Source organism: Cucumis melo, chromosome 6, assembly GCF_025177605.1.
Source record: "Cucumis melo cultivar AY chromosome 6, USDA_Cmelo_AY_1.0, whole genome shotgun sequence".
Lineage (NCBI taxonomy): Eukaryota > Viridiplantae > Streptophyta > Magnoliopsida > Cucurbitales > Cucurbitaceae > Cucumis > Cucumis melo.
The window spans coordinates 3,882,917-3,908,357 of NC_066862.1; the positions used below are offsets into that span (position 1 = coordinate 3,882,917).

General features: G+C 34.3%; 3 protein-coding genes and 1 long non-coding RNA gene across 8 annotated transcripts; 1 reads left to right on the forward strand and 3 right to left on the reverse strand.

The window, feature by feature from the left end:
* Positions 1-4,293: 4,293 nt before the first annotated feature.
* LOC103483667 (uncharacterized) lies at positions 4,294-12,714 on the reverse strand. Its single transcript, XM_051086093.1, has 11 exons — positions 11,805-12,714; positions 10,652-10,916; positions 10,278-10,443; positions 9,435-10,185; positions 8,890-9,316; positions 8,594-8,775; positions 8,125-8,284; positions 7,731-7,958; positions 7,291-7,638; positions 5,043-5,144; positions 4,294-4,906 (listed from the first exon to the last, which is right to left on the reverse strand). The coding sequence occupies exons 1-11, from the start codon at positions 12,314-12,316 to the stop codon at positions 4,652-4,654; spliced, it is 3,396 nt and encodes a 1,131-aa protein (XP_050942050.1). The 5' UTR covers positions 12,317-12,714; the 3' UTR covers positions 4,294-4,651.
* Positions 12,715-14,195: 1,481 nt separating this feature from the next.
* LOC103483670 (meiotic recombination protein DMC1 homolog) lies at positions 14,196-21,833 on the forward strand. Of its 5 annotated transcripts, none has more exons than XR_007821642.1 (16): positions 14,196-14,331; positions 14,427-14,512; positions 14,990-15,081; positions 15,159-15,230; positions 15,342-15,380; positions 15,611-15,668; positions 15,751-15,796; positions 15,899-15,944; positions 16,146-16,207; positions 16,334-16,400; positions 16,508-16,600; positions 16,681-16,749; positions 16,863-16,941; positions 17,150-17,306; positions 17,475-17,545; positions 21,424-21,742. XR_007821642.1 is itself a non-coding variant. In XM_051086094.1 (16 exons), the coding sequence occupies exons 1-15, from the start codon at positions 14,315-14,317 to the stop codon at positions 17,508-17,510; spliced, it is 1,038 nt and encodes a 345-aa protein (XP_050942051.1). In that variant the 5' UTR covers positions 14,196-14,314; the 3' UTR covers positions 17,511-17,545; positions 21,424-21,833. The 5 variants fall into 5 exon arrangements, 4 of the variants coding, with proteins under 4 accessions (XP_050942051.1, XP_050942052.1, XP_008438613.1 ...); XM_051086094.1 differs by having other exon boundaries at positions 17,150-17,316; positions 17,466-17,545; positions 21,424-21,833; XM_051086095.1 differs by having other exon boundaries at positions 17,150-17,316; positions 17,466-17,555.
* Positions 17,867-19,944, reverse strand: LOC103483669 (stem-specific protein TSJT1). Its single transcript, XM_008440390.3, has 4 exons — positions 19,609-19,944; positions 18,746-18,986; positions 18,520-18,640; positions 17,867-18,303 (listed from the first exon to the last, which is right to left on the reverse strand). The coding sequence occupies exons 1-4, from the start codon at positions 19,806-19,808 to the stop codon at positions 18,113-18,115; spliced, it is 753 nt and encodes a 250-aa protein (XP_008438612.1). The 5' UTR covers positions 19,809-19,944; the 3' UTR covers positions 17,867-18,112.
* Positions 21,834-22,372: 539 nt separating the features above from the next.
* Positions 22,373-23,363, reverse strand: LOC107992318 (uncharacterized). Its single transcript, XR_007821643.1, has 2 exons — positions 22,957-23,363; positions 22,373-22,616 (listed from the first exon to the last, which is right to left on the reverse strand). It is a non-coding gene; the product is annotated as an uncharacterized LOC107992318 (long non-coding RNA).
* Between the last annotated feature and the right edge of the window lie 2,078 nt (positions 23,364-25,441).

Below are 25,441 nucleotides of genomic sequence, written 5' to 3' on the forward strand. Positions count from 1 at the left end.
AGACAAAGTCAATAGTATAAAATAATCAATAGAAATGAATAACAAATGAGAATATGAATAATGAGGATTTTGGAAAAGAATAGGAATTCACAAATATCATAGTGGTTCCACTAATTTCTTCAATCTAAAAGAATTTATTCAACTGACATTTTGTGTAGCATATAACTTAAGGAACATCAAGAATTTTGATACATTGTTTTAGAGGACAAAATTACTTAAAAAGTGTTTTTAAACGATAAAAATAAAGTTATTTTGTTATATTTGTAAATAAGTTAGTCATTTTGGAATAAACATTGTTTGATTATTTTTATGAGAATACATAAAGTTGCAAAAAGAATAACTTTACAATTTAGGAATGTGTTGAGTACGATTATAAATAAAGTCTTGTTTGACTCCTATTTATATTGAAAATCAGACACTTGTACGAGGATTGTCTTTTAGACAACACAAGGTGGAAATTTTAACATGTTTTTTTTTTTTTAATTATTGTAAATTGTTATATTAGTACGTCATTTGACTCATTCGTATTCCAAGATTTGACATTTTGTTAAGAACATATGAGATTTGAGTTATTTCAGTCGTACAAATTGTGTTCTAGGATATAATTACATGAAACTTAATCCTTGCTTCGTGAACAATTAAAACTTGTTGGTAAAAAAAGTTCAAATCTAAAATTTGATGTGAGTTTGAGTTATGGGAGAAATTGAGGTGTTAGATGATGATTGGGCTTGGGCCGGTTAGGAGGTTCGAGAAGGGCTAAAAGATAGAGGTTTTCAAGATCCCAATATTTCCGAATATCATAACTTTCCTTTCCATTTTTATGGTTATGTATTTTGATGGATAGAGAGGCCAAATCGGAAGCATCCCTTTTACCTTTAATAGCCACACCTACTCCTTACATTCTTTATTATTTTATTCATGCATCTTTATACTTAGGATAACATAAATTATACACACTTAATTCACTCAATTATAATAACTTTAGGCTGTGTGTCAACAAATTATCATGAACATCTAAAAATGGTTTTAAAATATTCTCACCATTAGTTTTGAATGAAAATCATTAAAAGTTTTGTTTCAAAAATTCCTAAAAAAGTTTCGTAAATGTCCCTAAACTTAAAAAACTAAAAAAAAAAAAAAAAATTCAATTATTCTAAATTGTATACTAATTTTTTCACCCAAAATAAAAACTAAAAAATTAAGTTAAAACCATAGTTTAAATTTTGCATCGATATGTCGATATTTTCACATATTCATGGGAATTTCATATCGATAATATTTATAGGAGGGGTTAATATTTTCATTATGTCATAGGAAAATCCACAAATCACAAGAACTAAACTTGAAAATGATATTAATTATAAATATGATATAAATGATATACTTGTTTAATTACTTGAAAAAAATAATAGAACTTTTATTTTCTAATTTTTTTTGTTCTTATAATTTGTTCATAAATATCAATTGAAATCAAAGTTTCAATAAAATTAAGACTTCGATATATCCATCAACATCGATATTTTAAATCTTGTTTAAAACATAAAATTCAATAAAATCTCAAAAGTTCCAAAATAAAAATTTCTCCATTAAAACGTACTGAAACAACCCTTAGTCAAATAGAAAAAATCTCACAACGATAAACTTATCAAACTACCACGTGATTAATAGTCAAATACATTTTATCATTTGACAATTAACTACATGATAATTACAACAATAACTATTTAAATTGATTACATTGTGTAGGTGATCTATCATTCTTGTGTTAATAGTCAAATAAATTTAAAACTATAGTTTTAACTTAAAAATTTGATTGGTGGAAAAATTTGTATAAAATTCGGATAATTAAGAGTAACTTCTAACTGTTTTTTAAATTCAAGGGTATTTATAAAAAATTTTTTATGAATCATGCGTGTTTTTTAAACAAAAATTTAATGGTTTCCATTTACGAATGTAAACGTATTTTTTAACTCTTTTTTAAAGTTTGAAAAGCATTTTGAAAACATAGTTTGTGGGTATTTTTTACACAAACTATAAAATCGAGGGACAATTTTTATAATTTAACTTCACTTAAATGATAAATTTAATCTCTGGAACCTCGAAAAAAAAAAGGTCTAATGAATTTTTGACATGTTTATACATTCTTAAAATTTTACAAATTCATGACACAAAAGTGAAATTTAAATTTCCTTACCCATGAAATTCACATCATATCAACTAATTAAACCATGCTTACTACTCTAAGTTAACATTTTAAAATAAACGTCAAGTTTTCGCTAATCAATACTAACATATAAGAATCCATGAGTCGAACACATAATCAGATTTCTCTCTTTCTTTCTTTTTTTTCTCTTTTTTTTTTCCTTTTAAAGTAATATTGTACCTTTATGAGCTCAAATCATTAAGTTATTCATTATCAGTAAGCTCATGTAGCAAATTTTGAAAATAATATGTAAATACTAAGATATAAAAATTGGCATTTCTAAAAAGATAAAGTAAAGATCTTTTGACTTATCATGCCTTCTTTGGTTCTAAAACAGAGGAAAATTGGCCAAAATCAAGTTAATTACTCACTTGCCACATTTTTATGAAATCGACTCTCACTGTATTGATTAAAAAAAAAAAAAGCATGCTTCTTTGTCTGTACTACATTATAATGAAATTGCCAAGGAAATCACTATATGCAAACAAATTATATCAAAGATTGAACCTTTAATAAGAACAGTTGAATATACACCAAAAAATCCATATGCATACGTACTTTCAACATGGTACTCTTCTCTAGTGCATTCATATACAAGTTAGTCTCAAATCCCACATACTATCAAAATCAAAGAAGCATTTTTTTTAAAAAAAAAATTGTGATACTTGAACATATCTGCCTCTATAGTTGGTATAGAAATAGGAAAAAGTTGATCCAAAATATAGAAACCTACAAGACTTTGTACCAACCAATTTGAGTGACAATAAATGATTCAATAAAGAACAAGAGAGAGAGAGATGGTTTGATTAGTCCCAATATGAACTTATTGTCAACTTTAAGCTTTTGTGAAAGGAGAAAGGGAATCAGAATCAAGGAATAAAATTAAAGTAGGGTTTCCCAACAAAACCTATACAAGGCTAGAAAGTAGAGCCTCATTTTCTTAATGGTGGGTGTCGCAGGAATAAGGAGTTTTTTCTTTTCTTTTCTTTTGTGTGTAGGCAAATAGAGTGGTCCTTTCCTTTGTCAACAGATTGAACTGTGTGCTTCCTCAAGGAAACAATGGCAATGCCAAAAGGCAAACCCTTTTTCTTTTCCTCTCTGTTTACATGTTTGAACAATTCAACAACCTTGCATCAATCCCTCTCGAGAATGACAGATAAAACCGAGAAAGGAAATAACTCCCTCTAGAAAGAAGTCCCAAATGACGAAGCCAAAACTGAGAAACGTTTACGGAAGTAAGGAAGAGTCTCCTCAACAATTGAAAAGGTCTATGACTTCCATTGAATCTGATTTCACACAGAATTCCTGTTTACATGTTGTAGGTAGTACACAAAAAAAGATTTAAAATCAAACAGCAGAGGACACAGACGAATAATGATACACTATTATCTCATAGGCATTTATTAAACAATTTAAGGCCTTCAATCCTACTAACATTAGCCTCAAGATTCCAATTCAGAATAATCTCTGTTTGTCAGTTTAATGCTTGTAAAGGAAAGCCGGCTACCTTTTTCGTTTTTTCAGCAAAATGTTTAGTGTGGATTGGCATAGCATAGTGATTGCTCCTGCCTGCCGCTCCATGTGACATCCCAAAGTTAAAACATCTTATTGGCCTGCTTAAATTTATGCAAATGCAATTTTACAAATCTCAACTTTGATGCTAGATAGGTCTAAATTTTCAAGTTCATTTCAAACCATGATGTGGTAAAATTCTATCTGCGTCCATATTAAACTCTGACTACATAGTTCTAAGATAAACAAACTAAGCAGCAAACTAAAATCAAAGAGTGGATCCATATTGATGACCACATGAACCACCCAAGGTTAGTGTTCGGACCATATCTCATTCCATAAGCATCTTCGTGCCAAAAATGTCAACAAAGCACCTAATGAAACTTTAGGAAAATATTGCAAAGAATAAATAATCAAAGGTAAAAAATACTTCTCAACAAACAAAAATGAAAGGAAAAAGATGGGGGTTGAGTGAGGGAATGTGAAAATTATGATGATATCCGCGTGGTTTGTAAAGAAAGAACATAAAGCAAAAATGTCAAAGCAACTCGCTTTTTCAAGGACAGTCAAAGAAAGCATGGGGAAAATAATTGATAATATAAGATTATGTTGAAGCCAATAATGAGGTACAGCAACTAATGAGGTTCCCACGTTCTCTAAAATGACCTCAAGTTTTCTTTACACAACTGCATCACAACTAATTGAACGTGGGATAAATTTTCCTAAAGAATTGTTTGATTTTAATTACATTGCGATTAGATAATCTACCTGACTCTACTTACCCACTGTATCCTAAATCAATATGTGAGCCTAACTGATTTTCTGGGGGCAAAAGGCCCAACTACTACTCTACCATAAGGATTCGGGAAAGCTAATACAATCATTCTAAGGCTTCAAAATTTGGAATAAGGTTATGGGGTGGTCAGGGTATTAATTTCATGTATCTAGCTTTTGTAAAGATTTAACTTTGACTGTGTGCTCCAGCAAAATTCTGTGGAGTTCTTCAGCTGTTGGTCTGTCATTCGGGTTTTCTTGAGTACACTTACGGAACAAGTCAATCAACAGGGCTTTAGTTTCTTGGTCTTTTTCTTGACCCTCTGATTCTTGAACTGATGATTGAGACATTGAGCTTTCCTTTATCGATCCCAATTCCTCCTCAAGGTCGCCTGCCAATTCTGGTCTTTTACCCATCTGTTCAGATTGAAAAGATAATTTGTTGATTAGAGAAAATCCTGAACTTCTAAATAATTTAGTCACCAAGCTAAATTCTTTTTAACCCGTACTGGGAATGGGAAATGGGAATCTAAATGAAGAGAGTGGAAGGAACCTGAAGATGATCGAAGATCTGCAATTCCGTAAGCCCCAAGAATGGAATCTGCAAGGTCAGCAGTTCCAATAACAGACATCCAAACGACCAAATATCTACTTCCTGCAACCGAAGGAAAGAATGAATATCATCCAGTTATAAACATCATAAATCATAGGCTGAGAACATAATGCACAACTAAAAGCAAAGTACGTTAGAAAATAAGACACCATAAACTTCTACGCGCAAAATTTTCAAAGTGTAAATACCAGTAACATGATCTCCGAAGCTTGGGACAACCTAACGAAGCTAGGGTTTTTCCTGGGTCCCCATATAAAGATTTACTGGCCTCACACTCCTACACATTACTCCTTCCTAGTAGGACAACTAACAAACTCCCATTTGGTACTTGCTTAGTTTTGAAGGCAAAAGACAAAATGACCGACCCTTCGACTCCCTGGCCTCATATTTCACAAATTCAGGGCTACCTCGTTTGTCTATTTTACTGGTATCTTTTCTACTCACATATATTACAAAATGGAGGTCTCACACGCCAATCGATGCCCCACTAATGCATTCATCTTGACCTGTACGTGAAAGTGAATAGAAGGAAGTTTAAGTGGCAGATAGATCAAATGCTTCCCATGTAGATTTACGAACTTGTCCTTCATACTGCATCAACACTTCAAGCTCACTTGTCTCTAAACTCAGCTCAGAGGTAGGTAGTACACCCTATTGACCCAGGCTCTGGTAGCAATTCAAAACTCAAAAGTTAGTTGACATGGGAGGGAATTTGACCTATGACCTCTGATCTGTCCCATTTAACTGGATGTAGTTGAGAAAGAACGTAATGTAGGGTGAATATACTTCCGAGGAATTGTAACTGTAGGCTAATAATAGAACCCAAACCCAACCAGAACTAAAAATATATTGAAATATAAAAGATACAGAAAACACAAGACAAACCAAGTAATTTAAGGAGTGCTGGAAAGCTCCTCCTGAAATCACTCAACCCAAAACCACCTGAATTAGTGCTAAGATTTTCCTTTCTCACCCCTCTATTCCTAACAAATTACCAAAACACTTATCTAGGCAGTTATACTAATATAACCTTAAAATCTGAATAATATTCCCAATTCAATCCCTAATAAAGTTCCTATCATTACCCATCCCTAAAACACACCTTGTTTTTTCCCAACAAAACATAAAAAACAGGCATTTTTTGACGTATTTGGACCTTCCCTCTCCTGACACTTGAGCATAACCCAACTGAATCAATTCTAACTTTCCTCTTTCACACTCCATTTATTTGTAACAAATTACCTAAGCAACTTTTCTGACCCATTTACTAATATACCTGTAAAACCCTAATCATATTTCCAATTCCATCCTAATACAATTCCTATCAGCTACCTCTCCACCACTTACTCCAATGGGTTAAAAGACCTACGGTAACATATCTTTACTACCAACGAATATTTCCTTTAAGGTTGCAACTTGAGGAACATGGAGACCCCACGTGCCAGAAATTGGACCATTTACTGCCTTGTCATTAGGTGCTAGGCTCTCTCAAGGACTATCTAAGATAGCATCACGATTCTGTAAGAGCTGATGTACAGAAGATACGTAGAGGAAGGTTAACCTTGTGAATTATTGTTAAACTCATCCATACATAAGTTGAAAAGTACCATTGTTGATAAATGAACAAGGGCGGAGTTTATAGGTGTCTGTGTCACTAGCAAAACTTAATGTTTGGTCCTTTGCTGTGTCATTGTTGATAATTAAAATAGATAGCAGATTGAGGGATCTACTAATGTTTGGTCCTTTGCTGTAATCTCTTTTTCTCTCTAGGCCTTGGTTTCTAATTCTCTTTGTAATTATATTTCCTACTCTTATTTCTCTCGACCAAAACCCTTTCTTGTAAGTGGGCTCCATTTTCCTTTCCATCCCCATTAGACATGTCCAACACCTAAAACCTTTTCTTTGTCCCCCTGTATCTATCTACAGAACCCCCCCCCCCCCCCCCAAAAAAAAAAAACAAACAAACAAAAAGAATTCGAAGTAAACATTTTCCAAGGAGAATTTCCTTCCAATAAATTCTACTCATGATTCTTCTGCATTTTATGGCGTTATTTCCATTCTACTATAAGCTACCATAAGTTATCAGAAAATGAACACCAGGCTAAGAATGATTCCCTAGTGTCAAAAAGAAACCTTGATCTGAAAGCCTGGAACATCCAAGAGAATTTTGAAAAGCTAATCTACATACCAGTCCATAAACATTTGGTGTATGCATTGCTCGTAGAACTTCTGGAGCCATCCATCGGGGTGTTCCAACACAAACATCAGGAGGAGGTATTCCAGTATGAGCAATACAACAAGTGTGCAATAAAGATCGAAGGGGCACTGCTCTATCAAAATCACAAAGCTTAACGATGGGAACTCCATCAGATTTTTCATCAAAATCCATCAAAATATTTTCACTTTTGATGTCTCGATGAATGATGTGTTTTGAATGCAGCTCTACCAAAGCACTTGCAACATCTCGAGCTACATGCAATGCCAAATCCATTGGAATATGTTTCTTCCCAGCTTTGTACAACTTGTCCATGTAGCCCTGCAGCAACATACAAAGTAAAAACAGACATACAATGAGAAAACAATTGCTGACACAGATATGTTAATTTAACAAGTCAGAAAACAGTTTACCTTCAAAGATCCCCCTTTAACATGCTCTAAGAAAATTGCAGACCGAAGTAATCGACGCTTTGGTTTTCCATTTTCAGAAGGAATCCATTCAGAAGATATCTGATGTCCATACATCTGTACTATGCATGAGTGTTTCAAAGCACCCAGAATTCTGACTTCACCTAAGCAACTGAATTCAAAGTTTCTTATCTCTTCAAATGAAGATTCACAAACTTCACGTTTCCGTAACTGCAATTTCCAACACAATAGATGCCACCTTAATACAGGTTTCAAAGCAAAAATTACAAGCAAAGATATACCACACAACATAGCAAGTATGAACTGAAATAATAGATGAAGTCAGTATATCATACTATAAAAATAAACAATACTTTTCAGTTGCCTAAAATGTTACCTTAGCTGCAGCCTCAACTGACGCAAGTTTGCATTTTATTACAGAACTAGAAGGAGCATTCTCAATCTCATCACAATTGGAAAGAGATGGAAAAGAAATCCCTGGACTGGATGTCATCCCAAAAGAAATAGGAAGTTTGGCACGACTGAGAGGTATATACCTATAACAGAATGCAATAAAAGATTTAAAAATAAAAAATAATTAAATTAAAAAAGGGATAGTTCTTGATCTGAGCTATAGGCAATGAGCTAAAAAACATGGTACTGAATCAAATAAATGAAATCAAGTTAAACAAACACCACAAAGAACTGTACAAAATAAATCATGAATCTACATTATCATAGAGATAAAATAAACATAGAAATAAATAAACAAGTGCACAGGAATAATAAACGTTCAGAATCAATCCCTAAACAGACATCTTTAGTTGAAAAAATTCATGGCCATTAAACTAACAAAAGAAACCTACCTACAAAAATATTCGGGATCAGCTTCTTCTCGTATATCATTTGGTCGGCATGCATCAACAACCATTCGAACCAAAGTATTACCTCTTTTCACTAAGATGACATTCCAGGCATGAGGCAAAAAATCCAAGTAACCTCTCACAAGCTCGCAAGGTATTGGAGGTTCCATACGATCACACAAATACTGAAGAAGTAATCAAAGATTTGTCAAGTCCAAGAAAATATAAAAGCCACTCATGATGGAAAGAACACACAAGAACAAACATTGAAAGGTTAAAGTAGTTAGGAACATAATCACCTTAAGTAGCAAAGCTCTATGTCTGCACACACCAAACTGCAAAGCTCCCAGAGGAACTATGATGGAATTTCGACTAGCTTTAATAGAACGAAGAGACTTCTCACAGATATTGGTAAAAAGAATATCCTCATAATTATCCACCGTCAATTTGGTGGACGAAGTAAGATTATCCCGATCTCCAGTTGAGCAGGTGCAGACAAAAGGCTTTTGATACTTTGAACCAGAAACAGCTCTCCGTGTTTTCTCAACCATTGCACTCCTATCACTGCCTCCAAAATGATCAGATACAAATAAAGCAAGTAACTGTGCAATATACACATCATCAATAACTTGATCTCTTTCTTGGGTTAGGTGGTTAATCTGCTTTAGACGTAGTACCAATGACTTGGCAGCTATTGTTATAGAATCTAATACTTCATCGTGTTCCCTGGAGGCACATACAAATAATCAGTATCAGTTTCCACTCCCCACTATGAAAGTCATCAGATACTCAAGCTACTCAGAAAATAATCAGAATCACCAATATAACGCCTTAACTAATCTACCTGTTAACGATAATCACTTCACGTGAATCAAGATGGAAATTTTGCTCATAATTCCTTAATGGCATGAAGGGGCGATCACGTCCAGCATCATAAAATCCATCAGGCAAATAATCCTCCACATTGCAAAAAGAGGTACTATTGTACTTGCAAGATAAACTTGAGCTGTCTTCAACTGGCTTTCTTGACTTGCAAGGTTTAGGATTATCAAGTTCCCTCTCAGAATATCTTTTCAACTTAGCATTATCCTTTGATACTTGTGAAGATGACCCTTCTAGGTCATGTGCTCCATTTCCTGTCGGTGGCAAAGTCTTGCTAGTCTCACAACATTCATTTTCATCCCTTGTCATTGTTTCTGCAGCAGCATCACAGATGCTTGAACAATCCTCCACTGAGAATTCCTTTTTGGGATCAAAATTGTCATTCTCATGGCTCTCAATATGATTTTCCCTTTCAGCTCCCACATCACATGTTTCTTTACCATCAAATAATTCATCAATAGCCGATGAATCTTCAACTGTAGTTTCAGAAATAGGAGCAGAATCAAGCCTCTCAGGTTCATGATTTTCGTGGATCTTCACTTCAGTATGATGATCTACTCCTTTCCACTTCCTGCTGCTGTTCAAACGTTCCTGGCGAGCTTTCTGCTGTAAATAATGCCGTCTCCGCCATCGCTTACCTGATCTTTTAGATGCAAAGGATCTACTATTCGTTGAAGGTCCCATTAATAGGTTTGATGAAAGATTACGAGTACCTGCAAAAACAAGGTCCTGAACAATAAAAATCAAAGAACCAAGATAAAAAATCCATAGCCAAAATTGCTCATAAACTTAGGGCAGAACATACCTTTAAGAGGAAAACTATTCTCATTGTCTTGAACGGTGGCTTCATAAACATCCATTTCAACTGTAGAACTAATCCATTCTTCATTGGTTGTATCATCTTCAAGATTTCCTTCAAAATTATAGCATATCCAGGAGGGTATCTGACAGCTTTTCAGAAATTTATTGTACTGTACCACAGTGAAAAACCATAGCAAAACATACATTAAAAATACATTATGTCGTTCCTAGACAGATTAGAGAAGTGCACAATAACTTTTAGCGACCAACTCTGCAAAACCACTCAATTGCCAACCTCCCAAAGAAACTATGTAAATATGCATAAACCATGTTTTTTCCCTATGACAAGAAAATAAAACAGAATAAATAGACAAATACCTGTAAATTCAAGTTTCTAAGGCTATGCATAGATACAAGTTCAAGAGACCCCAATGACGTTAACCTATTACTTGACAGATCCAGGTTCTCCAGCTTTTGCAGGGAAGACAAAGCAGGAGGCAGTTCCACCAATTTGTTATTGGCAACTCTCAAGGATATCAAGGAATTCAAATAGCCTATTTCTGCCGGAAGGCTCTTCAGCTTATTAAATGAGAGATCCAGATACTCCAAACTATTCAGGCAGCCAATTTCAGGAGGAAGAAATCTGATGGAAAAGGGAACACAACAAATTTTCTTAAAGATCACAAATTAAACACAAACAAAAAGAAAAAGAAACTTGGTTTTTATTTTGTTATAAGAAACCAGGCTTTTATACAGATAAAAGGAAAAACACAAGGGAACACAAAAACTAAGTTCGTTTGGAGGCAAACTACAAAGATGACATAATGTCGTAATCTATCACTTGACACAATTTCCTACAGCAACGCTTGAGGAGAGATCGTAATTTTGGTCCATGTCACCTAATGTGTTATGAGAGTCCACGTATAAGATTCCAAAATAAAAGTAACATGAGATCGTGAGGCTGAAGCCTTGTTATTTTTTAAAATTCTAAGTGACATTTTCTGGGTAGCATATGATGATTTCAGATAAAGAGTCGGGTCAATCACAGAGGGTGGTCACATGTAAGTCTTGCTTAATCATTTGGAAATATAGGAAGCAGTTTCAAGTTTTAGATTAGGGAAATAGGGCTTCAGAACGTAAACCCAGTCATCTGACACTCTTCTACTCTCTATGTATCAAAACATACCCTCCACCCTCCCAAAAAAATAATAATAATATCAACAACAGCAATTAATAACAGTAACAAAAAAAAAAAATTAGAAAACCAAATCATTAGGTCGTTAAAGTCTATGCTACACCGCCTACTCCTAAAAAATTCCCAACAGACCATAACCCATGATGTTTAAATCAGAGAACTATCAAACAATCTAACTCGTTTCACCACCTTCTTAATAGGTTGAACATAAAAGATTAGTTCGCTCAGTCTACAATAAAGAATGAAGCACACCAGGCAACTAAGCAATAATATACAAGTTCAAGTTTTCAACTTCCTTTATACTTCTGTCTAGAGATATAAATGAGGTACGCCCACCTAATAGAAAAGTGACAAACTGAGAGCTTAGTCAAGCACTTAAGGCCAGCGATCTCGCTAAGAATTGGAAACGAGGAAGGCTTAGGAGGAATCTTCGATAGCTCAAGCTCCTTCAGACCCTTCAGTTTGTGCAATGATAAACCACCAAAACCCGGTGAGGATAACTTCACCTGCAAGCATTCTAACCCCGCAAAGTTCTTCAATTCTGACGGAAACAAGTTAATCTCGTTTCCAAAGAACTTAAGCATTCTCAATTCTCTAAAGTCACCAACTGATTTCGGGATCAAATTGAACGCATTCCGAAAAACATACAGACCCTTCACTGAGCTGCTGGAACCCTCCAAGAAATTGGAATCCAGGTTTCTCCCCGATACATCAAGAACCGAATCATCAGCATCGTTTCTATTGTCATCCTCAAACGAAGCCAACTCAGAAGATTTCAAATTTCTTGACTCCACAAGACCGGTTTCCGAGGAGTCGGCGACCGTTTCTTCAGAGTTAAGAAGCTGCATTGGGGGCAACAGCGGGTTTCGATAACAATCCGCAGACTAGAATTGCTGAGAATCAAATAGTTGAAGGTCTAAGCCTTTGGAACAGGTATCAAAGAATTCGAAGAAAAAAAAAATGTCTCTTCGTAAGGGAGAAGAATTTTGAAGCATACAGCATGAAAACGAAACGTAAGAAGAGCAAAAATTGAAGTTAAAGAAAGGGATAAACCATGGAAAGAGGAAGAAGGAGCGGGCGACAATGGCCGGAAGAGGACCGCTCCTTGAGAATAAGTTAAGAGAAACCCTAGAAACGTAAGTGAGAGTGGGAAAAGAAAACGTTATAACGGGACGGGATTTAGGAGCGATGATTGAATGATTTGGTAAGTTGGACACTGTTTACGTATTGAGCACTCCACTTTTCCTTTCCATTGAGGCGCTCCCCCTTTTTTTTCCATTTCTTTTCCTTTTTTTCCCCTTCCCTCGTTTAATTTTAAATAAATGGATAAAGTCGTGATGTTGTATACATCTCCCATATCTCCCCCTTTGGATTCTCTATTTTCTCCTTACTATATATATGAAACCATCGGTTAGATTATTTCGTAATTTAAAATTTTAAAATTTTAAAGTAGCATTTGGCTATGCTCTTTCAAATCGGTCGTAGTTGTTTGTTCTTCTTTTACGTCTAATAAAATAAATTATCTAGAATTTTCGTAAATATAAGTAGTGTTACCAATCAAATTAGTCCATTTTTAAATATTTTGGTCCTCCTCCTTTCTTCTCCTTCTCTCTACAATTTAATTTTTTTAAGATTATCGAATATAAAACATCTATTTGTTTTGAGTAATTATAATAAATAACAATTTTTAATATAGTTATTAAGACTTCTGTAGTTGATAGACTTTTATGGTTTATCAGTGATAGACCAACATTTGCTACCTGGTTTAACAGTGATAAACTCTTATCATAATTTATATTTGCAATCTTTAGAATATTGCTATACTATCCCATTTGTTTTCAATTGACTATTTAGATGGTTGACTAAATGTAGAATATAAAAAACTTTCTCAAATCTAAACCAGCAAATCTTAAAAAAAAAAAAGTTTAAATTTGTCTATTCAAATCAAAACGAACAAACAGATCTAAACTATCAAATATATTAAAATATATTTTGGTTATAGTTTTTAAAAGGCCCTGTAAACAATTTTAGAATCATTCATTTTAGATGATCATGATTGTTTTAAAAGAATAATCTAAACGGATCGGCAATTCAACAATACCTTAAACTTCCAACGATGATAGGAATGAGAGAAAGCATATTTAACAAGAGGCAAAAATTGCAATGTCTCGAGACTGAACAATATCAAAAACGTTTTCAACAAGACGAGGATCTTAATATCTCGTCGAATACTTTGTTTCAAAATAGCACTATTAATTTAATATAATAGATGGTGTTTTAGTGCATATGTATTAATTTATTTTTAAACAAATAAAATTGATGAGTAGAAATAATAAATAAAAGAAAAACAAAGGACAAAAATGAATTGATTAGGTATGAACATCCTAAAATGATATAGTATCCTCCATTTATACAAACTAAAATAGAGTAATATAAATTGGGTTAGGGATGGTCATGAGAACTGTTTCCAATTAGTTATGTCGATGTGGTGAAAAGTTAAATTTATCCAGGAGCCAATGAGGACCCGCGTAATTAGTTAAGCCTGTGATAGGGGATGGGACTCGGGAGTGCCCACAACACGTCAACATGGCCTTTGGGCGCGTGCTCAGATGTGGTTAAAGTTCCAAAATACCCCTCCAAGTACATCCGCTTTGTAAATGGAAGCCACATCAAAACGCATAATTTCACTGCCGTTTCATTTCCCCGATTCCCTCTCCCTTATAAATACAGTCTTCTGCTGTCAACGTCATTTCATTTCTTTCTAAATTTCCCGCGACCTTCATCTACACTTTGTTCCTAGCCAGGAAAACAGTTCTCCAATTAAGGCACCTTCAAGATCACCAACGATGCTTGCAACACTCAAGTGAGTTAGAGATTTGTTTTCGTTATCGTTTTCATCCATTTTGTACCAATTTATCTGCATTATCTTTCATCTTCCGTCACTGTGATGTTGCTCAGAGCGGAAGAACAAAGCCAACAGCTACAGCTTGTAGAGCGTGAAGATATTGAGGATGAAGACGATTTGTTTGAAGCGATTGATAAACGTAAGTTTCAGAGCTTTTAACTTATAGTTAAGTTATTGTTTTATTGTTCAAATAGTTCCATCGACTTTGCTTGTTTCGTGAATTTTAAACGGAACTTGATTTCATGAAGCCGTGTCTTAGTGATCTGCATGTTTTCCTTAGAGTTTGATTCGTAAAACTTCAATGCTGATCAATTTTCCTTTTCCGAAGCGAAATGAGATTACCTGTATACGGCGTCATACGATCTCATTCGATCGATTCATTCGTTAGGTAAACATATTGGCTCCGGCGGTTTAATTTAGTGAACATTTGATTTTACGCTAGCCTAGCGTCCAGTTTAGCTAGGTTTTAATAGCTTGTTGTCTATTTTCTCTAGTCGTTTAATTCTTCGAGAGTTTTGCTGAATCGTGAAGAAATATGCGAATTGTTTTAGCTAATCAACCGACGACCATGTTGTTCCACTACATCTGAAAGAGTTCCTTGGCATTTTCTGTGCAGTGACTTCTCATGGAATTAATGCTGGAGACGTGAAGAAGCTTCAGGACGCAGGGATATACACCTGCAACGGTTTGATGATGCACACGAAGAAGGTAGAACAATTTTGACGTCAAATTCTATATATCCTGAATTTAATATGATCGTAGTGACCAAGAACTCTGTATTTTAGCACCTGACCGGGATAAAAGGCTTATCCGAGGCGAAGGTTGATAAGATATGCGAAGCTGCCGATAAGCTAGTGGTCAGTGACTAAGTGACTACTACTCTAATATCCACGATGCCTATAGCGTTTAGGACGTGTCATAATGTTATGAACTTCCGCTAACAATTATCTTCATCTGTTGCTTTTCAGAATTTTGGTTATATCACTGGAAGCGATGCTCTGCTCAAGGTAAGCTGCTTCTGTTTTTTATAAGTAACAATTGGAGCGATTAACTAAATAGGTCCATAGTTCACCAAGTTTGCGTCGTCTACCCTTTCCTTTCCGCCAACTGCAAGTTTCACGTCGGAAACAACTGTGTTCGATTTCCTTTAGTTTTCTACCAGTTCCTACAAGTTCAAATTTCAGTAAACCGCTTTCCGTCATGAAATGCAGACTTAGTCCTTGATTTTTGTTTGTAGAGAAAGTCCGTGGTTCGCATTACCACTGGAAGCCAGGCTCTCGATGAACTCTTAGGAGGCAAGCCTGCTTCACGACTTTTCTTTTTTCACCATCTTACACATCATAAGTACTAAAGTTCTATTCTGATTCTTACCTGAAGGTGGAATTGAAACACTAGCAATCACGGAAGCTTTTGGAGAATTCAGGTAAGAATGTATATGTTAATAGTTTCTCCAATTTTGTTAATTGAGAATCGAAGTCCTGTATAACCTGTAGCTCCCCTCTGACTTCGTTAAACGAATGCCTAGGTCCGGGAAAACGCAACTCGCGCATACTCTATGCGTCTCTACGCAGGTTTATCTACGTCTTGGGCTTCACATCTGATCTCTAAAATTGAATTCGTTTTGTGTAATGTTATACTTCGTTATATACGTAGTAAAAGGAAAACTAAGGGTTACCGTTTCTTTCTTTTACAACTAACAATTACCGAATGGTTCTTTCACTGCCTCAAATCCGATGACATCTTTGCAATTGTGCTTGGCATTTGCTTCGCAGCTTCCTACCAGCATGCGGGGAGGGAATGGAAAGGTTGCATACATTGACACTGAAGGCACTTTGTATCCTAATTTTTTTAAGCTTATTTGTTATGTCGTGTGGTTTGGGCGCGTCTAATGAACTGAAATTATTATTTTCGGAGATGCCCACTTTTCAGTGTCCTCTCCTTAACTACATGCACCTTGTAGCCGACCTGATCGAATTGTGCCCATAGCTGAAAGATTTGGCATGGACCCAGGAGCTGTCCTTGACAATGTAAGCACCGTTTTTGTTTTTGTTTTTGTTTTTGTTTTTGTTTTTTCCTTTTTCCAACTAAAACTACCTGTTGCAATTTTTTTATTAATTTGCTACTAATGAAATAGATCATATATGCTCGTGCCTACACCTACGAACACCAGCATAACCTTCTGCTCGGTCTTGCTGCAAAAATGTCTGAAGAGCCATTTAAGCTTCTGGTGAGTCAGTAGGAAACCTGTAATTCAAATGCCAAAAACTACGGTGTCTAACCGTTGTACATTTTATCTCCTAATTTCAGATTGTCGACTCTATCATCGCACTTTTTCGAGTGGATTTCACCGGAAGAGGAGAACTTGCAGAGCGCCAGGTTGAATCAAATATAATTGGACTAAAAACAACGTTTTAGAATTTGATTTCCGTAGCTTAACATCACTCGTGTCCTTTGTTTCATCATTTACACAAGCTGGTTGTCACATGCAGCAAAAATTGGCACAGATGCTGTCCCGATTAACTAAAATTGCAGAAGAGTTCAATGTAGCAGTTTACATGACCAACCAAGGTACTGATTGAACTTTATGGAAGTCGTTTCTGGTGCATCTCATTCAATAAACACAGACATGTTAGCTCATTTTATGGTCAGAGTATTTCGACCTTCATACTTGTATTTGCTGGATTGACCAAGACTAAATTGTTTGCTATGGAGCTAAACTGGTGTTTATGATTCAGAATCTCGGTTATACTGATCGTAATCTTTTTGTTGACAACAGTCGTTGCAGACCCAGGTGGAGGAGTGTTTGTTTCAGATCCCAAAAAACCAGCAGGAGGCCATGTTCTTGCCCATGCCGCTACAGTTAGATTGATGTTCAGGAAAGGCAAAGGTGAACAACGGATCTGCAAGGTGTTCGATGCCCCTAATTTGCCAGAGTCTGAAGCTATATCCTAACTCACACCACTTCACACTTGACACTTCCATTTGTTATTATCTCAATATTTCTTAAATCATCAAACTATGATCTAAACAGAAGTTCATGCTCTTGTAAAAAATGCCACATCTTCCAAACAATTTTCCTTTGACGACGGCACGTATTTCAGATAACACCAGGAGGCATTGCCGACGCGAAGGACTGAGGTCTCGCATGATGATGGAAATTGGAATACTGAAGGCAAGTACAGGTTGAAATGTTTAATTTCTCATCTAGTTACTAGATACTTATGTTTATCTTGAAGTGACAATATATCTCCTCCGTATGTAGATTGTAACTTTTAGCATCCCATAACGTTTTTGGCTTACCTCATAAGCAATACAATTGGACAAAATAATCAAAGGGTATTCTCCAAAATATAACTGAAACAAATAATGTTATATCTCAGCTGAATTAAGATAAAGCCAAATATGTTGTTGGCAAGGAAAATCTTTATTGGCAAAAATCCAAAATTACAGTGAAATTCTGTTGGGATCAAAACCCTTCATCAAAATATAGAAATTGACAAAGCATTAGAAAACAAACTCTTATTCCATCGTAACCAGTATGCAGTTTAAGCCAACAGATTCACAAGATATAAGTTGTAACTTCATGGACATGCCCATTACGGAAAGTAAAAGTATATACCTCAGGTACCCATTTACAAGGCACAAATTAGAGGAATAAAAGATGGAGATATGGAAATATGGAAAGAAGGCGTAGGAAGGCTAAGGCAAAGTAAACAAAGGCCTTAGCCGAATTATGCACTTAGTAGTTTGAAGACCAATTTGCGGCACTCCCAACTCTTGGCATACCAGAACTTTCCTTTCGAGCTTCAGCGTCCACCTTGAAATTGGCTCCACAGACGTTACCTGAACTGTCCACCCTTGGCACTGGCTTCAGCTCATTAAGTGGATGCTCATAACTCCTTAACCCACCAGAAGTTGTGAAGAAACAACCTAAAATACCAAACATATTGCATAAGATAAATGATTGAAAACATATTTGATGCTAGTAAACTTCAATTTGAGCATAGCTCAGTAATAAAATATAAATTATCTCAAAAGTTTATGGTTCAATACTTCAACCTCGCAACTGATGACTTATTTTGGAAAGGGTCTTTGCCAAATGGAAGTAGAACAATTTTAACCGAATGAATTCATTCAAATGGTTACCTTTGGGGAAAGGAGCAAAAGATTTTCCACAACCCTTCTTCATGATTTCAACATCATCGGAGAGAACAAGCTGTCCTTCAGAATCAGTTCCCCAGTGGAAGGGAACGCTCCCATCTGCATCCTGCAGCAGATAATAAAAAGAGACATCAAGAGAAAATGGAGATAAACGATCGCAATAGAAATTTGTAGCAAATCATGGTTAAACTAAGAGAACAAGGCAACTTACAGAAGCAAAAAATGAAGTTTTTGAGGAACTGTCGTATAGGACAAACACAAATTTCCCTTGAATATCTCTCACGACCTGATCGGCTGGGTATGGACCCCGATCTCTTAATGTTCGATAGGCTTCAATAACGATTATAACCTCGTTTGCAGCTTTGTTCAGACCATATTGTTGTTTGAGTTGAGCAACATTCTCAATGTGCCCTTGGAACAAGCAGAAAATGTCGTCCACAACCGCAAATAATCTTAAGGTTACAGAAACAAATTTCATCAAATTTGCCAACAGCAGGGAAACTTAACAAATGTTCGTACTTGCCAACAACCCGCAACTCTCTTACCAACGATTCAATACAAATCCCATGGCAATTAAGATTATTCATAAAGTCCAAAAGAATAAGCCAAACCAAGAATCCCATTATTTTGGTTGAGGATGAAAAACAAGAACAAAAATCATTTCAAATCTCGAAAGATTTGACCCTCCATAATTTTCGATCGAACCGAAATGGAAAAACTCAAGCAAAACAAAAAAAGAACAAAATAATGGCCTGAAAGAATGCAACCATTTCCCCCCCAAAAACACAACCATCACAAAAACATACGACATGATTTCATACCCAAGAACAAAATAAAGATCAATAAACAAAGAAAACTCGATTCTGATCGATTTAAACAGACTCTCATCCAACCAAAATGAAAAACCCAATAGAAGAAACCTCGGGGAGACAATAAGTAAACAAGATCAGTGATCAGATCCAGAAGAATATCAAAAAAGAAAGAAACAATAATAATAAAAATAAAATAAAAAACATATGAATATTAAAGATTTCCAGAAAACATTGGCAGAAGAAGATGTGAAAATGGTAATACCTTGGGAGGAGAGGGTTTTGTTTTTCGACGGAATAGGCCAAGAGACCGGCGGAGCCGAGGTTGACGATGACAGAACCAGGATAGGCGGAGCTAAAATGCTGAGCCAGAATTCCATCTTTGAGAGCCCAAGTGGAATCGGACTCAGGGCTCTGCAGAGCGTCGGGACTTTTGGCGACAGATTTTTCGAAGACGGCGAGCATTTTGTAGATCGTCGATCAGAAAATGAGAAAACTAAAAACACGGTTGGTTTCGTTTCCGAATGCAAAACAGGTGATGAAAGATCGGTTGCAGTTGGAAGACGGAGGACCTGGAGTTTAGAGATACTTAAAAATTAAAATAATACGTAATATATTTATATATAAATAAATAAATAAATAAAGGTTAGATGAATTCCCACTATTGCCCCTCCTCGTTTCCCCAGTTGTCACAATTTAGCTTCCACCCACAAGCTTTTCGGTACTTTTATCTTTCTCCCACCTTCTCGTCCATCTTTTTTTTTTTCTTTTTCTTTTTTCTTTTTAACGAGTGCAATTACTAGTTTAGTTTGTTTAATTTAGGTTGGGAAATTGCCAAAAATAACTTAAAAAAGGAGGGTTAAATGACTTTTGGGATAGTTTTTGAAAATAAAGGGTTTTAGGACAATTTAGGTGTGAATGTACAAAAATGTCCTTCATTAAATTTCTCTTTCCCTTTCCTTTCTCTTCCACGTAAAAACTTTCAACTTTGGCTTTCCCTTCTCTTTCGCGTACAGTTGTTTCTCTTTCCCTTCTCTTTCGCGTAGAACACCTCAAGTAAAAAAAAAAAATCGTCTTTTGTTGGCTTTTGAAATTTCCCGCTCTATTCCTACACTCTACTCTTCGAAGATACTTCGATCGTTCATCACTTGCCGTTCATTGGTCCTCCATTGCATTTCGTTGCTTCTCCTTTTCGAACCATTAAATCAACTTTGAGTCTTTTCTCTTATTTCAGTGAGTTTTATCTCTAACCCATTTTTAATTTATTTGCTGTAAATGTTTGGTTTAGGTATTTGTTGTGAGTTTCATCCATCTGGTTTAGGCTTTTTTGGAATCGACTTATTTGCTGGAAATTAGTAAGTCTCTTAGGCCTTCATGGTTTATCTCGCACGTATCTCGCATGTATCTCGCACGTATCTCGCACACATCTCGCACATTCCAAACTTTCACTATTTATTTCGAAATGAAATTGGTACCCCTGCTAATCCATTTGGAGTGATTCTATTGATGTTTAGTAAGTCTCTTAGGCCCTCATGGTTTATCTCGCACGTATCTCGCACACATCTCGCACATTCCAAACTTTCACTATTTATTTCGAAATGAAATTGGTACCCTTGCTAATCCATTTGGAGTGATTCTATTGATGTTTAGTAAGTCTCTTGGGCCCTCATGGTTTATCTCGCACGAATCTCGCACACATCTCGCACATTCCAAACTTTCACTATTTATTTCGAAATGAAATTGGTACCCCTGCTAATCCATTTGGAGTGATTCTATTGATGTTTAGTAAGTCTCTTAGGCCCTCATGGTTTATCTCGCATGTATCTCGAGCGTATCTCGCACACATCTCGCACATTCCAAACTTTCACTATTTATTTCAAAATGAAATTGGTACCCCTGTTAATCCATTTGGAGTGATTCTATTGATGTTTGTTAAGTCTCTTAGGCCCTCGTGGTTTATCTCACATGTATCTCGCACCTTCCAAACTTTCACTATTTATTTTAACTTTCACCATGCTGTTATGACATGTTTAGTCAGTCTCTTATGCAATTATTATTTCATTTGTTCCTTTTTGTTCAGGCTTCAATTATGACATCGACATCGACTGATGGACCCGCATACAAGATTAATCCTTCTCATCCTTGGCCAGTTATCATTGTCGACTCCATTCCACTACAACGAAATAATAGTGATTGTGGCGTATTCACCATTAAGTATTTTGAGTACATAGCTGCTGGTTTTGATTTAGATACATTATGTCAAGAAAACATGTCCTACTTTAGAAAACAATTGGCATTTCGATTATGGACCAACACTCCTATGTATTGAACTTTGTTGCGAGATTTGTAGGAGTTGTATATCATGTATGTTGCAAAATATGTATCGATTCTTCTCTATAATGCACAAGTATAGATGTTATATAAATTAGAATAAACGTAGTTTATGAATGGTCAATTGATGACATTCAAATATCATATTTGTTTGCAAAACTACTTGTAGGTAAACGATCGCTTAATATTTTTTATGTTTATTAAGAAAATCGTTTAGACTTTACTAAACGATCGCTTAAAGATATATGCACGATCTTTTACATTAGTGTGATTACATATAAACGATCGCTTAATATATAAATTAAAGCAGTTGAGTAGCAAAGAATTAAAAAATATATAAATTAAAGAATTACAAACTAAACGAATAGTCGTGTGAAATATATAAACGATCGTTTAATACAATTAAACGATCGTTTAGTTATTTTAAACGATCGTTTAGTTATTTTAAACGATCGTTTAGTTATTTTAAACGATCGTTTAGTTATATTTAAACGATCGTTTAGTTATATTTAAACGATCGTGAAGCCAGTTTGTATATTAAACAAATTAAAATCTGTGTCAATACGTTTGTGTTTTTTGTGTTCCTAAATGAATAAGCCAGCTGTTATTTTCGTCTTCTTCATCTATCTAGAAGCACATAAAGTAAGAATGTTTGGAGACATCATTAAGAAAACACATCCAGATAGATAAATAACAAATTGAAAGAAAAGGAACATTCATTAATTAGTGTAATAATTAGTACATTGGTAGAGAAATTTTTAAATTTGTATGCTGGACTTCTCGGTATATGAAATTGTATTAGTACACGTTAATCTGTTGTGACCTATCTCTTTACTTCAACTCTTTTGACTACTTTCGGAGGTAAAACAATCATATGTAGATAGTCTTCGCTTGTCTTCCAAGCTGACTGATTTACAATTAGGTAGACGGCCTCCGCATATGCTGCCAACAAACATTCATTGGTGTAATAATTAACACATAATCTATAAACATTTATATTGCGATCTCGTGCTGCAGCAATGACATGTGAGCATGGTAGTTGCTCAGCTTGAAACTCCTTGCAAGTGCACTCTTGCAAACTAAATCTTTTACTTCAATTCATTTTTCACTACCCATTGAACTTTCTAAGAACCTAAACCAAACTTTGACTAAACTAATTTACAGCAAATAATTCCATTCCAAAATAGCCTAAACCAGACATTTACGGATGAAACTCGCAACAAATACCTAAACCAAATATTTACAGCAAATAAATTAAAAATGGGTTAGAGATGAAACTCACCGAAATAAGAGAAAACGCTCAAAGTTGATTGAATGGTTTGAAAAGAAGGAGCGACGAAATGCACTAGAGGATCGACGAACGACAAGAGACGAATGGTCGGAGTATCTTCGAACGACATTAGAGCAGAGCAAAGTATCGGAGCAGAGCGATTTTTTTTTTTTTTTTTACTTCAGGTGTTCTACACAAAAGAGAATGGAAAAGGAAACAACTCTACGCGAAAGAGAAGGGAAAGCGAAAGTTGAAAGCTTTTACGTGGAAGAGAAGGGAAAGGGAAGGAGAAGGAGAAATTTAATGAAGGACATTTTTGTCCATTCACACATAAATTGTCCTAAAACTCTTTATTTTCAAAAACTATCCCAAAAGTCATTTAACACTCCTTTTTTAAGCTATTTTTGGCAATTTCCCATTTAGGTTCCAGATAAGTTTTGAAATGGTTCTAAAGCATACTTTTAACCATTAAAAATTATTTACTATTTAACTTTATATTTCTGTACATCATCTTTATGTCATCAATTTTGATTTTTAATTCTTAGAAAACATGTTTCATGTTCATTTTAAAATAATAATTCTGAAAAATATCTTTTAATTTTCATGTTTACTTGAATCGCGAAATTTGTAAAATGTAAATTTATGAAATATTTTTAAAACTTAATGTAAAGTATTTTATGATTAATATGCTTTTGATCTAGGAAATCTAAATTGAATTGATCCAAAATAATGGCCTGAAAGAATTGATCCAAATTGAATTGATCCACAACTAAATCATTACATATTTAATACAATTGGAGTTCAAATTTTTATAAAATCCACAAATTTGTTATACATTAAGTTTTTAAAATATTTCATAAATTTACATTTTACAAAATTCGTGATTCAAGTAAACATGACAATTAAAAGATATTTTATGAAATAGATTTTTTAATTTTATGTATAACAAATTTGTGGATTTTATAAAAATTTGAACTCCAATTGTATTAAATATGTAGTGATTTAGTTGTGGTATAATCTTCTAATTTTGTAAAGAAAAAGATGAATTGAATTGATCCAAAAAGGGAAGAAAGAAGATTATTCTTAGCATCGTTTTTATTTCCTTTCCTTTTATTTCTGAAAAGCCATTACTTTATATCGATTTCAAGAAGCTTTTGAAATTCGTTCGACTAAAAATATTCTAAGCAGAAGTTGTTTTTGCTAATGATGTACATTCATATTATATGAGCTAAATAAATAAAGGCTTCTATATTGTCCTAACTTTTAAACATTAGTATTCAAGGCAATTGTATTTATTTCTTTCATTTTAAGACACATTTTTCATTTTTAAAATTTTTAGATATATTTTATTTTTCCTATGTATGAGCTCCTGAAAAGGTGTCATTTTAGTTTTTTCTATTACTTTATTAATATCTATTTCACTATGAACTATTTTTTTCTTTAGTTTAGTAATTCATCTATTCATATGTGGTTTCTTTGATTTTATGGAAAAAGAGTAATTGATCTATTACAAGTAGATCTTCTTAATATTTTTTCAAATTCTTAATCTCATTTATTAGATTACACAATTCGAACAAGGTAGGTAGTGGATAATATTATTATGACCTACCCATTATGCACTGTTCAATAATTATAGTAAAAGTTGAGTATTCAAATGATTATTTGTTTAAAGTTTAAAATTTTATGAACTAAAATTAGATAAGAATATTATTTCAAAATCTTTAAACAAAACTTAATCTTCTATTAAAAAAAGGTTAAATGTTGAGATTTTTTTTTTTGTAAAAAAATGTTTTTTTTTATTGTTATTTATAAAATAAAACAAAAATTTATTAAACTCGAGGATTCAAGATTCTTTTTCTATATTTTATAAATAGTTTTTTTTCTTTTTCGTGATATGTAGAGCTATTCTCCTTTCTCTAAACGTACTATCCCTTGAGAAAGCCAAATATTCATAATAAGGGGTTGTGTTGTAATTTTGTTTAATGAATGGGGTCGAAGTGGTAGTAAAGTTTTGGAAGATTACAATAATAAAAACAAATAAATAAAAAAATGAAAAAGAAAAAACACTTATGGTATAATACGTACAATATGGCACATAAAATCGTATTATTTATTTAGTCATAAAATGCGGAATCTGAAGCTTATCCGTTTAAAAGACCAAAAAAAGGCATAAGCTAACGTGGCACCACGCCTTTTGTAGTACGACCAGAATATTCACATTAATCAAATAACAAAAACTTGAGAGAGTATCATTTTTAGCCGTTATAGTCTATACAAAGGCAAAATGCAGTTGAGTTTTAATGCTCTTATTTGGACTACAAAGTTTCAAAATATATATTTTAGTGTATGAGTATTGATAAATAGTTATAGTTGATCAACCAAAAAAATGATGTAATTGATTGAGTTGTCAGATTTTAAACTTTAGATATCAAATAATTGCTAACTTCAACTGTTATTTTTTTCGACTAAAAATCTGAATTAATTTAAATTTTTTTAG